We start from the raw sequence: 15,337 nt of genomic DNA, 5'->3' as shown, positions 1-15,337 counted from the left end.
TAGCGGCCTCTGCAGGACACTTTATTGACCAATCACTTACTTAATGGTCAGAAGATTATTGGGAAAATAACCATTGCCAATATACTAAATTAATTAGTAATTAATAGGTTAAGATATAATAACATTGTTTGAAATAAGCAAGGTCAAATATTGTTGGATTAGAAAAAAAGTGAATTTTTTTTGTTGGTATAATTTAATTAATACACTTTACAGTAAATGGTTTACATACCATATTTAACACATACACATATTACAGTGTAATGAACAGTTACTGATAATGGCTCAAATGACCTGATGAATCCTATTGCATTGAGTAAATATGTTAGCCATCGCAAAGAAAAGGAACCAAGACCTGTACGCTGTAGCGACACAATCGTTGGTTTACGCAGAAACATTGTGACCGTAACTGTCACCTGACTAATGAAGAGCAACAGATGTCCAACGATTACTGAATGAACCAAAAGAAGAAACAATCATCATCCATTTCCTATCTCACCTCAATGGTATGAAACGGCTCTTCGTGAGCAGTCCATTTCTCAGGCCTGTCACCTGCCTCCACAACAGGACTGTGAAGCTGCAGCGCCACCACGTGGTCGTGGCTGAATAACCGCTCTGCCCTGGTTTGCTCAGACCGAGTGGGAGGAAGGACTGTGTGAGACCCACGGACACACATGTGGTGAATAATGAGGCTTTTTATACAGAGGGAGTCAGAAAGTCATGTCACAACAACTTCAGACCGACAGCTGATTGAAATGATTTTAACTTAAAGTGAGACTAAATGTAACTGACACACGCCGATGTGCTTTGTTGCGACATTGATCGACATACACCACGAGACACGAAAAGGAAATTAAAAACATTCACAGAGAAGCAATGGAGACTCTCGAATAGGGATAATAGGACAATTATTTTAGACATTAAAATAACACCTTTGTATTTTTACACCTGATATATTTGTAAATTTAACCCAAAAAAATTAACAGCTATTGTTGTTTTGGGTGAAAAAAAATATATATTAAGCACAAAAGACGACTTAATGTCTTGAAGATCAATTGGATTGGATAACTTCAGTTTCACAATCATGCACACAGCAACATTCCTATAATATACATCTGCTAATAGCGAAGGAGGTGTACATCAGGTCACATGACGGCCAGAAGTCGTGGCCCAGGTGATGAGAGCTGTGGTTCCTATTACGGGGTTGGTGACTCCATCTCTACTTGGCTGTCGCTTGCTAAATGTGTGTTTTGTCATCTTCTTTTCTCTTCACACATTAACAGAGCTCTGAGAAATCTGTCTTTTCTGAAAATACTTATTTTGATTTCATAAAAAAAAAGTAATAATTCTGTACCATCAGGTCTTAAAAAGGAACAGTGGAATTAGGTGTTTTGCCGAGTTCTCTGGACAACAAAGTTAAAGTGTCTTCCTCTTTTTTTTGGTCAGACTTATTGTGATCTGAAAGCATCGACAGTAGTGCTCACTTCACAACTCATATCATGCATTTCTCTGATACACGTTATTGTCCCAAACAATTTTTCGGGGAATTTGTATTCCTTGGGAGCAGTAACTCATTACATGAGTGTCGCATTACTGTAGTTTTCTATTAAACCTCTTGCTGGCTAAATACACCCACTCTTAATATAAAAAGCAAAGATGCAGTCAAACAAACATACGAATCAATGTTGCATCAGTACTTCCACCAGGACAAAGCAATCTTAACTCCGTCCAGGGTGAGAAGACAACAGATGAGGTGGAAGTGGAGTTGTTTTTCACTTGATCAAAAATCAAGCAGCCAACCTCGAAAGGATTACTGGTATAGAGTCCAGACTCATGAGCCATCAAGCGTAATGCCCTTTCCTCAAGATCCTGTGTAAGTCAGTGGTAGGATGTTATATGGAACCTTACCGTGGTGTAAAACTGAAGTTTGTAGTTGTACGAGCAACAACGTTAGATGGATTTATAACATTTATTTAAAATAAATTTAACCTCGTCCAAATACACTTTCATGGCACCCTGGAGTAAGACATTGGCTCTATGTCAGTGCCAGTAGGCACATTAGATTTCCCAAGGTATTGTTACATGTATACTTGTGTTGAAAGTGAGCGTGCGCAGAACAAACACTGCATGAATAAATACACTTCAAAAGAAGTATGGCTGATTTCTGGCTTTTCCAACTGCACCCCTGACATGTTGGCGGAGCCTCTGCTTGTAGAAGAACACACATCCCATCGTGGTGCAGTATTGGGGTTTAGTCCAGGGGTACCTCTGACACAATGGGTAACGTGAAGGCGGTGGCCTGCTTAGATTCCTTCATCTTGTCCAGGCCGAACAGGAGGTCCCGCTGGGTGACCGGCCGCAACCTTTCCTCATCCACGGGTCTGCAGCAAAGGACACAAGAGGTCAGACACAGAAGAAGCTGTTTTACCCACATCCAAAGTAAGAAGTATTTAAATATGTATGAATTACTACATCCTGCCTTTTTAAGTTGTACAGTTTGGATTTTTATCCTCTAAGGCAGTGGTTCTCAACCTTTTTTCAGTGATGTACCCCCTGTGAAATATTTTTTCAGCCAAGTACGCCCTCACTAGCCATTTTTGGTTAAATACACAGCGCTGTGCCATCAGTGTCTGATTTAATATAGAATATATACAATTCTCTTTATGAACTTACACTTATATTCTTTTCTTAAAGGATTTTTTTAATGGATGCTAAATTTAAATATATTTTTTACAAATCTCATGTAGGCCCTGGAGTGCCTTCACGTACCCCCAGGGGTACACGTAGCCCCATTTGAGAACCACTGCTCTAAGGATGTCAATTTGCTTACTCTGTGATTTAAATTTCTTCATGATCCCGACATGGTGACAAAGATGGTTGCATTATATATATATCATACATTTTCTATTGTTTGAATGATTCTGCTGCTGGCCCTGGGAGAAGCGACGCCTGAGTGTTAAGATTGAAGTTAAAAATATTTCTTCTTTTAGTAATAGTGCCTTGCTCAGAAGGTCTAAATAGTTGCTTAGCAACTGTTGAAGCATGGGTTATACAGATCAGATATTCAGTTTTATAATATAAGATGCTTTTAAACTCAACCAGATACACCGCTAACGTCTTTCAATTTAGACACAGAAACAGACACACACACACACACACACCTTTGTGAAGTGAGTCAACACAGGACTCAACCTGACATAATTTGAATGCACATAATTAGAATATTTGAGTGCATTCATGTTTTATCATAATCCCCATTACACTGAAAACTGAAAGGAATGGATGGTTGGTTAATTTAAGTATATATACATATTTAAAATGAGACGTAAAGTTAGAGAGTACCGGTACATACATCACCCACAGTAATATTGCTATAAGCCTGGAAAAACCCACACAGGTGTAACCTCCACTGTTTCGGGCAGGCTAAACACTATTTAAAAACAGAACGATGCTGTGTGCACACCAGTGCTGACATTGTGTAGGTGTTTGAATGTATGAGTCATACCTTTCCTCCTCCTGACTGTCCTGCTGAGCGATCTGCCTCATTTGCTCCTTTCGGACATAGTCCCGGACTCTGTACATGGCAGCATCGCGGCAAAGCTCCCAGAGGTCACTGCCAGAGTAACCGTCCGTCTTCTCCGCTATCTCCTTCAGATTAATGGCATTGCTCAGCTGAGCAGAAGAGCAGAACAGCAATGTGAGACGATTATGTAGAATTAATCTGTTAGCCGTCACTCTTTAGCTGTATTCATAGTGGATCTGATCTACTTAAATGTCATCACAGTGAAATACAGGTGTGAAATGAGCACTGCAAATGACAAAAGAGACCATTGAAGAGAATCATTTATTTTATGACTGACTAGTATGAAAATAAATCACAGCTTACGCTTTCTCCTTCTAAAATCAGCCTCAGGATGTCCTGTCTTTGTCTCGTCTTCTGTAAAGACAGATAGGCAGGGATTCATTAAAGAATATTAATGTGCCATGAATACAAATACAAAAAGTACCTGAGCAACTAATCACGAGTAAAAGAGATGCTAGTCTCTGGGGGAGGGAGAGGGCGTCGATCGAACCAGGTACCTTGTCGTTACGGGCCGACCACTCTCCCCATGAGATACAGCCGACCCAAACAGGATGTGTGATTATATTTCCTGCATGAAGATATTATTGTATTCATTGATTGTGTTCTCCTGCATCAACAGCTCATATATATATTAGGGCTGGGCAACGATAAATTTTTTTTTAATCGCGATTAATCGCATAATTTCCCTGATTAATCGCATTTGTATCCTTAAAATCCAATAATTAATTCAAAAGTAGTGTATAGCGCACTTCTATTTTAAATGTTCTGCCATATGAATGAAAGTGCCATAACATGTGTTGTCCCTGTTAGAGTGAGGGTTAGGGTTAGCGATTAAATATATCTCTTGTTCTGCCTGTTTTGTGATATACATGCCTAAAAGGTGACTAATATTTCTAGACTGAAATAATATCGGCATTATAATTATTATAACTATGAGGATTTTTTAGTTGCCTATTTTGTGGAGCCCCCTCAGGACGTGGTGCCCTACGCACAGAGCATAGTGCGCTATGGGAGCGGCAGCGCTGGTAGTAGTTTACAGCATGCCGCACAAACAACAATGAACTAGTGGAGGCGGCAAGGTGCTCCGTGTTGCCAGATTGGAGATGGTGAAGTATCGTACCAAAGGCTCAAAATGGTTGTATTTGGAGGATAATTATCGTGTATCTGGCAACCCTGAGATCGGTCGACCAATGATTGTTCTCTATTCTGTCAGCTCACCCAAGAAGGTAGAACGTAAGGGAGATACCATTTCCAAAACTTGAAAGGGGTAAACACTAGTTTATGAAAACCCAGAGAAACACAAATATCCGACGAAGCAAAATCCCGGACGTTTTTGGAATCCCTGCCGGACGCATTTTTTAGGTTTCAAAAGCAGGACATGTCCGGGGAGAACCGGACGTCTGGTCACCCTAACTAACCGGCCTGCAGTCTGTAGCTCTCCACTTCGCTGTGGCATTGGTTCGCTTCTCTTGCCTTGGTTGATCTCCTCCCTGCAGCGTCGTCTGCCGAAGCCTCGCTCCACTGTGTGTTTGTTGTATGATTTGCTGGCATCAATGGTGTGTTTAGCATTTAAATGATATTTAAGACTGGAAGTACTCTGGTGATAAGACAATTAATCTTGGCAGTGGTTACATATGACTTTGTTTCTGTCGACTCCGCCGTCTTTAAGAACTTTAAATTGAAAATGGCCATTTAAAATCTCCGTACTCCTCTCCATGTTTGTTAAACCGCTAATGACTTTCTTTTCCGGTTCCGCAGCAATCAGTAGCACACTTTTACAAAATAAAAGCCTGTGAGCAATACACTTTTACAATAATAAAATAAATAATAAACCCTGCGTTAACGCGCGATAAAATAATTGTCGGCGTTAATTAATTGATGCGTTAACGCAAGATTAACGCGTTAACGTGCCCAGCCCTAATATATATATATGACATGGTAAGGGGCTGTATATTGGGGAACTGTTCAGCTGAGTTTAAGCTCATTTACTTTGTGGGTAGCGCAAAGCAATCAGTAAAACACACCATTTTAACTACAGTAAATGGAGATCAGGTGTTACAGATCATTAGAAAAAGAGCTGTTGAGTTAATATATATATATATATAAAAACAAAAACAAGAGTTCTCAATGAAGGGAGCAAAAAGGAGAAACTGAACTGAAGTCGACCCGAGAGTCTGATGTGGGATAAAGAAGGAAAATATAATATACAATTAACGGTCTTTGTTAATGTTCACCGATACAAATAAACTTTAAATACCACCATCTATAGACATAGGCTTTGTTGGATGATGTTTTGGGGTATTACATCAGCACAATTACTTCAATCTTGACATTTTCTGTCTGCACACTGAGTGATCCTGAACGCAACCCTGCAGAGCAAGGCAACCAAGTTGCCTCGTAAATTTTAAAAAAACACGTAGATTTAGGAAATGAAACAGTAAACATGAATTTACCAACTTATTACACACTGTATGAATTTATGTTGATTCTTTTGCATTTCATGGATAACCGTTTGTGCTGGTGTACGCGTCTTACTGGCAGGCCAACATAAAAAGTGGTGGGCATCCTGCGCAAAATGGCTGGATCCACATCCTGTGGCCTGTTTGTAGCTCCCATCACCATCACCTAAAATCAACAATACGTCAACATGAATACATTATGGTGAACAATTCCACACGCTGCATTGCTTCCTCAAACACAGGACAATGCACCGCTTACCCAGTATGTACAGTAACTTAATCTGAGCTGTACATTACAGTGTAGGAGGGAGGAATGGTTGTGTTACCTGGGTGGTTACGGAGGTTTCCAGGCCATCCCACAGGCTCATGAACTGGGCCTTCATCATGGCTGTGGCCTCATGGTCCATGCTGGAACGGTTCCTCAGAAATGAGTCTAACACACAAGAGACAAGGAGCAAAAACAAGGATGAATCAGATTCTGAAGGGAAACATTCCTTTAAAAATTTTTTTTTTAAACATGATACAAATATAAGCATCACGTTTGAGAAATAATTTCTTCTTGAAAGAGTAGAGTTAAAGATTAAACACATCTAACAGTGTATTTCAAAGTAATAGAGTAATCAAGCATACCAATCTCATCTATGAAGATGATGCAGGGCTGCAGTTTTATTGCCAAAGAGAAGACAGCAGACGTCAGCTTCTGTGATTCGCCGTACCACATGTCCGTCAGTGTGGAGGGCTGGAGGTTAATAAATTTGCAGCCTGAGGCTTTGGCTGTTGCCTTGGCGATCATGGTCTTCCCACATCCCGGAGGACCAAACAATAAAACACCTGCAAAGGCAAAACATACTTTCAACCTCCAGATGTGTTTTTGTTTAATGTACTAAAATTAGTAGTACAGGTAGTCAAATTCCTACAAACACTAGTCACAACAAATATAGGTCTATGAAATACCTTCTGGTTGAGTAAAACAATACATTTAAGTTTCACACATGATTTTACAGTCTATTGGCATTATGTTAAATATAAATAAATAAATATATTTCACTGGCAACTGTGGGAGAAATGTTGCCTAAGTCTTCACTAACACACGTACAGGTGGAACATTTGGCCTGACCTGCAGCATACTTTAAAACATGTACATGATATAAATAAAGGCTGGAGACGAGGCATGTAACTGGATTCCCATGACAGCTAATTTTGGAGGTTGACTCATCCTCAAGCTTTATATAAAGTTTTCTGTCCAAGTGTTCCCCCAAGTGATCGTCTGCCAAGAGTACAAATCTCATCCGATGCTTCTTGGTACACAGCTGTAGATGGACGCATAATGCACCAGAGGGCTTTCTAACAATAATAAGAAAGAAGTGATATCTGTAGTTCTTAAAACCTAGTTGTATGTCGGTTTGGTGTTGATGCTCTTTAACTTAAACGATTAGCATAAGTGACAGAGAATGCAGTCAGAAAATGTAACAGACACTCATTCTTTATCCTGTCTGCTGGCAGAACATCTATGGCAGACGATTCATGTTATTTATTTATTTAGAGAAGAGGGCATGTGGTATAAAATTTCCTGTTATTACTGCTCTTGCGCTTGAGTATCTTTGACAGATCACAGCATATCATCTGTTTAAAATATTGTGTTCCAAATTTGCACTGAATTAAAATAATAAAATATATTGAAACACTTCACTCTCATTCAATAAATTGAGTAAACAGACGTAGAATTCTTCCACAGTTGACCTAGCATATGTTAACATCCTTTAAAATTAAAGGTTTACCACAATGTATCATTGTGATAAATGCTTTGTACAAACACAGAAGATTAAATAATGCCAGATGTCTATGTGTGGTTTCCAATCTATTAGTACATCACAGAGTACAATCGTATGATGTTCATTTTATTACATCCTTTAAAGTTAGTATGTACCTTGAAGATTATGTATACACGTTTCTTATTAAATAGTAGCTAAGGTACCTTTGGGAGGCTGAAAGAGTTTGGATCCGGTTAAAAGGTGTCTTTTCTGAAAGGGAAGGATGACTGTGTCTTGCAGCTCATTCACAACCTCATCCAGACCGGCTATATCTCTCCAGGTCACCTGCAGGAAGGCAGAGTATGATGAAGCGCAAAATAAAAAAGGGTACAAATATCATGACACCACATAATCTCAACTGTTGATTGAGGACTAGTGCAGTTACCTTCATAGATTGGGGATCAACTAGTTGAGAAGCAATGTTCATCTCATACTCCGTTAGCTTAACGCCCTCAACACCAATCCTCTTCATCAGTTGTTGTGCCTGTAGAGAGGAGACACACACACACACCACAGCTAGACACAAACAAAGATAGATGGCGATAGATCTGCTTTAGCTATCACTTTCATTTCTTAACCACTTCTGCTACACTGACACAATAGAACCTGGACACATACCTACATACAACTTCTTACATAATGTAAAACAATGGCTTGCTTATGTTATGCGCTTATGTTCTATACCCTTTTCTTGGCTCGGCTTTTCTGTTTGGAGGTAGGGTCCATGGCATCTAAAACCCATGTGATGCTGTAGTAGGTTGCTGCACCAAAGATGGTCAACTTCAACAACATGCCCAACACCTCATTCCTGGACAGTGGCCGCATCAGGACCTCTCTGGAAAGATCTTTGAACAGCATCTCCACTGGCTGATGTCAGTCCATTGGCTGGATAAAGATCTTCGGGAACAGAGGAATGAGAAAACAAATGAGCGAGCTTGAACCTAATCATGTAGTTACATGTATACCAATATGTCATGGACCCCAGCCGTGGACATTAGGTTTTTAATGTAATTATGTCCCCTCACAAGTAGGGTTGGGTACCGGAAACCGGTGCCAATATGGTACCGGTTCCAATACAACCGGTATTACCCGGACCGAAACGCAACGCACATTTCGGTGCTTCTTTCCGGTGCCTGAGCCGATTGAAATTGAAAAAAACTATTGTTGTGAACTTCTCTGGTGACTCCGCCCTGTCAGCAGGTTACAAGCCTCTCATATTTAACTTTGACAGCGGAGGCTGCGCCGTGTCGAGCACAACAGCGCCAGGCTGGGCGCGACCGTCACCGGTCCCCGGTCCCCTGAACACGTGGAGACCGATTATGACGAGCAGCCTGAACTCAGATTAGTACCGTATCGTTGATTGCAAGTCTTGCATTCATAAAAGTAGCCCAATAAATAATAAATTAACCATTATAACCATGCCTAAGCTAGCTCGTAGCTAGCGTTAGCTCGTAGCTAGCTACGAGCTACGAGCGTGACAGTCTGTCAGCAGATGTGTTGATGTGCAGCGGTCCCGGCTGTATACCCGGTGTTACCGGGAATATAATGACGGAGGAATAAAGACCGGGGGGCGTCACTTTGTTTCAGTGTAACTCTTGCTGTCAGAAGCAAAACTTTATTTGTCACGTGTCATCTTCAGTACCTCTGATTGGTTGTTCTCTTTGCCCATCAACACAGTGACAGGATTAACCCTATAAAGTCTGCACATGACAATACATATCACATCATATAATGGAGAACATATATTGTGTATGTTAACAGTCTGATATCCGTTAATGTCAGTGCTCCATGATAACGGCTTCTACAGGGAATATGGCCAAAGAGGTTTTTAATGTCCTCATTGTGCGTTTAAAAAAAAAAGTATCGGTTCAGGCACCGGTATCGTTTTAAAAGTACCGGTTTAGCACCGGTATCGGAAAAAACCCAAACGATACCCATCCCTACTCACAAGTAGTTATGCTCAACCTGCTGGCGTTAACTATAATCCAATACTGCTTGATAATCACACAATATAATGTGGTTTGCAGAACATTTGTGGATTATTGACAATATCATAAAAGTAAATATGATTTTACCTTCAACAATTGCGACTTGCTGGCATTAGCAGAACCAAATCATAAAGATTATATTTCTCTCAAATGTATGCCAAACTGTAGAGCGGCTCGGGGTGATACGCACTAGCTGGATGAACATATCGTGGGGGTTTGAACCTTCACATTAATACTGAATGAAAGTTCAGGTGAGGCGTAAGATTAAAGTTCTCCTTCCCAAGAGCTAACACTAACTAACACGTCTGTCATTTGATCACAATATTCGCTACTACCGCAGGTCATATAACGTTACAGATATACATTCGTCAGTTAGCATCTCAATGCTAACGAGGCTGTAACTCGCGAGCACCAAACTGTGACTTTTAGCGTGTTGATAGAACTAAAGACTGAATACAACACTCTGTATTCGGTCCAGCATAAATGTAACGTCCCTCGTAAGATACACGATAAAAGAGTCAGACTTACTCAAGAAGGGAACCAAGAGCCAAGGAACATTGCACCACAGTGGCGTTGAAGGTGCACCATCCTTTGTGCCTCGGGTAGGAACAAACACTTGAGTTCCGGGAATTTGTTATAATCCACCTATTTAGTGAGCAGGCATATTTCAGCCACTGGATGGCAGAGTTAGCACACAGGACGTTTACACATCAGCACCACGGGCAGCATCCACATTACGCGTTATAGCCACACATTCCTATTAATCTAGGGTACATGTACAAAACTAGATCTGGAGGCTGTGTGGTTATTTAAACCTTGATTATTATTGATCATGAAATACTTACATTGGAATGTTTTTGTCCGTATACAAAATGTACAAAACGTCATTTTTTCAGTCTTGTTTTCCCCCAATTCACGTCACAAAGTGTATGATATTATGATATGTCTTAGAGCAGAATATATTGCTGGGGATGAAAAGGGATCTTTTGATTAGACTGTGAGTGGATACTAAAACCCAAGCATTTTATAGGCTTTATGCACATGTACCTCAATCGAGTAGATAGCTCTTATCTGAAGCTCTTATCTGTTTGTTTTCCACTAATTTCAAGTGCTGACTGATGCTGGATAATTCAGTCTTCTGAACAGCAGCCTCAAAGATAAGACTGTAACAAATGGGCCTCCCCTGCAAGCAATTTATCACACAAGGTGCAAAAGGATTGTTAATTGTCACAGATTGTGTGTTAAAATTGAAAATGTGGTTAAAGCTTTTTTCCAGACTGGTCTCCGCTTCAGGATTTAGAATGGGAAATAAAGACTAACAATGCTGAGAAGAAACTGAAGTACATAAGTAGAAACACATCTATATATCTCCATAATTTGAAACCTTTTACTTCAAAGGATTTAATGAATACACATGTTCCTTTTGATAATCCCCCACGACTCTCAGCTCTTGCATCAACTATGAATCCTGCTCTTCAAGCAAAAAAAACAATAACAGTTTTCATTGTAACGTTCACTTTAGCGTCCATGGGAATGTAATACTTTTTGGCCCAGTTTACCACACGTCTCTGTGGGTACAATTAACTCGATTTTTAACAATGTGCTGGAAGAAGGGGATTGTCTTTTAGATTTTTCTTGATGTACACTTGTGTTGGTTAAAAACTGCCAAGCCCCCCTCTCTCTCCTTGTAGTCCAATTAGTGGTCCAAATTAGATGCTCACTTCCTGCACAGTTCCAGTTAAGCATCCAGCTAAGTTAATTCCATCCTCGTTGTGGAAAATGGCACAAAGGCAGCTATTGCGCACACCTTTGACTGTGAAAATGCTTCATGAAAAGCTTTAATACCCTTGTACTGCAGCAGCGAGTCCCAGGAGATAGCGGCCTGGCAGGGCCATTTTGATGGGTCTGGGCATTAAAGCACCGGCTTGTGTATCTGCAAAGTGCAGCCGGGGCTCCCACAACGACTTGCACCTCACCCAAACAACCACTCTCACGAGGTGGAGCCAAAAAAAACCATTGAGCTCCTATGGCTGTAAACCTCGACCGTGCCGTATTTGAAATAAAGCACTCTACTTAGAGCTTTTGTAACCAAAGCTGCACTCTTTGGCAAAAACAGGCTGGTAACTGATTGGTTTGCAGCAAGAGATAACAACCCTGTTAAGGGGGAATGCGTGGGCCATAATGTCTTATTGTACCAGCAAGGTTATAATGTGCCACTATGTCATGACTGGGAGAATGAATATATACCAACGTTTTAACTGAAGGGGTTAACATGTTTCACACTTCAATGACTGTTGGCCACATAAAGCAGCTAATTACCCTTGTAATCTCCTAGGGAGATATATTGTCTCTTGCAGGATATAGAATCATTTGGAAAAGGATTATTCATGTGCCTGTTACCAAGAGGAACCAAAAGGATTTGTTTCTGAAAACAGGATATGCTGGAGCCCTCGCCTGAGTATTTTTAACATAAGTGGGCTGCCTTTTTAATCCATCCTCTAGTGGTTGAGTTTTTCTCAAATGGACAGAAGATATTTAATGGAGGCATAAACATGTTTGGTCATACTTTAATGTAGCCATTATAAAAGGAACAGTACGTACTAACTAATTTACTTGATTTTTAGATAAGCTATTAATAAAACAAAAAACAAGGTTGTGAAAAACAATTGACAAAACAATGTAGTTCATTCAACCAATGCCCCTCCTCTATACCAAGCGTGCAACTCTGAATCCTGGTTGACCTTTTGTGCAACCTACCTGACGGCAACTATGCAAGTGCCTAATATAAATGATTCATGCTCATTATATGACAATACAAGCATGCCATTGTCATTTAGCATCAATGGGATGAGCAGATGAAAGATGCATGAAAGAAGCGGTGTCTAGGTGAGACTTGATACCGCTCAACAACGGGATGGTTGCAGGCCCCACCATGGATACAGAGGCACTGCTTAAACATGAGAGATCATTTGTTTTCTCCTTCTCCTCCATCGCCAGAGACAGGTGAGAAGGCTATGCATTCCCTGTGGCACATATATTCATGCGCATAGATTATGCGGAGATAAGACTTCTTGCTTTGAAGAGGAAATCAGTTTGTTTGGTGAATCAATGAGATTGAAATGTGTGGAAAATAGAAAAAAATCTGAAATGGTTCATACCCTCACTATAGATGATGAGTATATTTAATAAGTGACTTTTACATTACATGTCATTTAGCTGACGCTTTTATCCAAAGCGACTTACAATAAGTGCATTCAACCTAGAGTACAAACTAAGAACAACAAGAATACAGAAAGTAACATTTCTTCAACATAGTCAAACTACAAAAGTACCATAAGTAAGAGCCATTTAAGTGCCACTGAAGTGCTAATCTGTATTTTAATCCAGATATAGTCGGAAAAGATGTGTTTTTAGTTTCCGGCGGAAGGTGTAGAGACTTTCTGCTGTCCTGATGTCAGTGGGGAGCTCGTTCCACCACTGAGGAGCCAGGACAGCAAACAGTTTGGATTTCGAGTGATTAGCTCGAAGTGGAGGAGTCACAAGTCGATTGGCTGTTGCCGAGCGGAGCGAACGTGCCGGGGTGTACGGTGTGACCATATCCCGGATTTAGACGGGGCCCGACTTTTAGTTCTTTGCAGTCGAGTCGGGTTTGACAGCGGAGTGATGATGATGTCAACTTCAGGATCAGTTGTATCAGTAGTCAGCATCTTTTATCGGTTGATAATAGGATCCCAATTATCCACTGAAACTAAGTTTTAAATTGTTAAACAGATTAACAGTGAGAAGAGGAACAAGACAGATTAAAACATTGTAGCAAAATAAAACATGTTACATTCACAGTTGTGTGAAATGTAAACAAAACTTGTATAAGAAGATATAACTGGTGTAGCAAGTTTACCATCACAGTGCTATAATCATTTTTAAAAATCATTGAAGTCTAAACGCCTTAATTTATTCTAACTGGAGACACTGCAGATATAAATCTTGTCACATAAAAACGTCTTTCATCCCTGAATATAGCATGAAAATCTGTCAGGGGCGACTGCAGAGCGTGGCCGTCCTTCAATCAAAGGATCGGCGGTTCGATCCCTTTAGTCCGTGTTAATGTGTCGACTTGTGCATTAACACTTAACCCTGATTTATCCCCCCAGGCTGTTCCTGCGGTGTGTGAATGTTAGATAGTCCTAATGGGGAGCTGGGACCTTGCATGGTAGCCGCTGTCATCAGTGTGCGGATGGGGGTGAATGATGACAAGTAGTGTTGAAGTGCTTTCATTGGTCGGAAGATGAGCAAATCACTATACAAGTACAGTTCTTGACCATTACTTGTCATCCGTGCTTTTAAAACTATTTGTTCAGCTCGTGTGTTTGCTCTTCATCTCTTATCCACATGCTCAGAGTTGCAGTGCAAATCTCCAGTTGACTGTTATCATTGCTCAAAATTGAAACCTGTATTTTAATTTGATTTAATCAGCTCAGTTTACAGTTCATGTTGGGTTGTCTGAACACCTTTAGTTAATCTTCTTTTTTAAATTGTATTGGCTTTCATCATAGATGTACTGAAAAAGGTCAAAGGTCATTTATTTAATCTATGGCTCCTTTCTGGACATTAATAGTACACGTTACCAGAATAGATTATGTGACCATTGTAACCATCATCTCTGAATGCAACAGCAGCAGTGACTTGACGGAGAATATTAATTAAGAAATAAAACATTCATGAACTTTCATTTCAATTCGCTCTTCAAACTCTGATCTCTGTTCCTTTCTTTTTTCTCTTCTGACAATTTTAATATATTCATTGCCTGCAATTCTGTTGCATAGTCTGACTTTATATGCGGTTAAAGAAATCAAATGAGTGTAAAATGGTTGTCAGACTGGTCACTCTAATAAAGCTAGAGTCTAATTTACCAAAAATCCAACCTGAAGTTTAATGTTTGCATATAGACATTTCTTTAATTTGTATTTTTCAGAATATGTTCTTGTTGTAAAGAGGAGGTAAACCTCAAGCAACACTTAATAGTAAGCAAAACAACTTTATTTTTATCACGGTCAAATGGTTAACGACTTGAGGGCTGGCTCAGACATTTTGAGCTTTTCATGCCCACTTTCAGTAAATACGCATTTCTGACAACTGTCCTTGAGGGAACTACCCACAATTCATAGCGTTGTGACTTTGGGCAATGGGTTAATAGGGGAAGGGTAAACAACAACACCAACAACAGTAAACAAAGAGTACAGAACACAGCTGTTCAGCCTGGCAAATTAAATTTACACTGAAACAATAATGTTTATTGGCAAGCACTTTACACAGACAAATAATTTAGCTTGATGATTGGTGCGTGACAAGGTAAAATACATCATTTTAATATAGAATAGATGAAAATGTATGATACAATCAAATATAATCAACAAACAATTTAGGAGTCAAGAGTTATTAAAACATGATGTTCGTAAAGTATTTTTCCATCACATTGAGGGTTTACGATTGTACATGAAA

At 39.9% G+C, this 15,337-nt stretch overlaps 1 protein-coding gene across 1 annotated transcript; it reads right to left on the bottom strand.

Annotated features, from left to right (window-relative positions):
• Positions 1-674: 674 nt before the first annotated feature.
• Positions 675-10,451, bottom strand: atad1a (ATPase family AAA domain containing 1a). The gene is made up of 10 exons (XM_056419637.1): positions 10,367-10,451; positions 8,535-8,747; positions 8,236-8,334; positions 8,015-8,135; positions 6,670-6,870; positions 6,366-6,472; positions 6,116-6,205; positions 3,884-3,934; positions 3,503-3,669; positions 675-2,378 (listed from the first exon to the last, which is right to left on the bottom strand). Exons 2-10 carry the CDS (start codon positions 8,706-8,708, stop codon positions 2,249-2,251), a joined length of 1,140 nt encoding a protein of 379 aa, XP_056275612.1. The 5' UTR covers positions 8,709-8,747; positions 10,367-10,451; the 3' UTR covers positions 675-2,248.
• Positions 10,452-15,337: the final 4,886 nt, after the last annotated feature.

The sequence above is a fragment of the Pseudoliparis swirei genome, chromosome 7, assembly GCF_029220125.1.
Source record: "Pseudoliparis swirei isolate HS2019 ecotype Mariana Trench chromosome 7, NWPU_hadal_v1, whole genome shotgun sequence".
NCBI classification, from domain to species: domain Eukaryota; kingdom Metazoa; phylum Chordata; class Actinopteri; order Perciformes; family Liparidae; genus Pseudoliparis; species Pseudoliparis swirei.
Note: the sequence above shows the minus strand (reverse complement) of the source record. Positions and strands in the feature narration are given on the sequence as shown.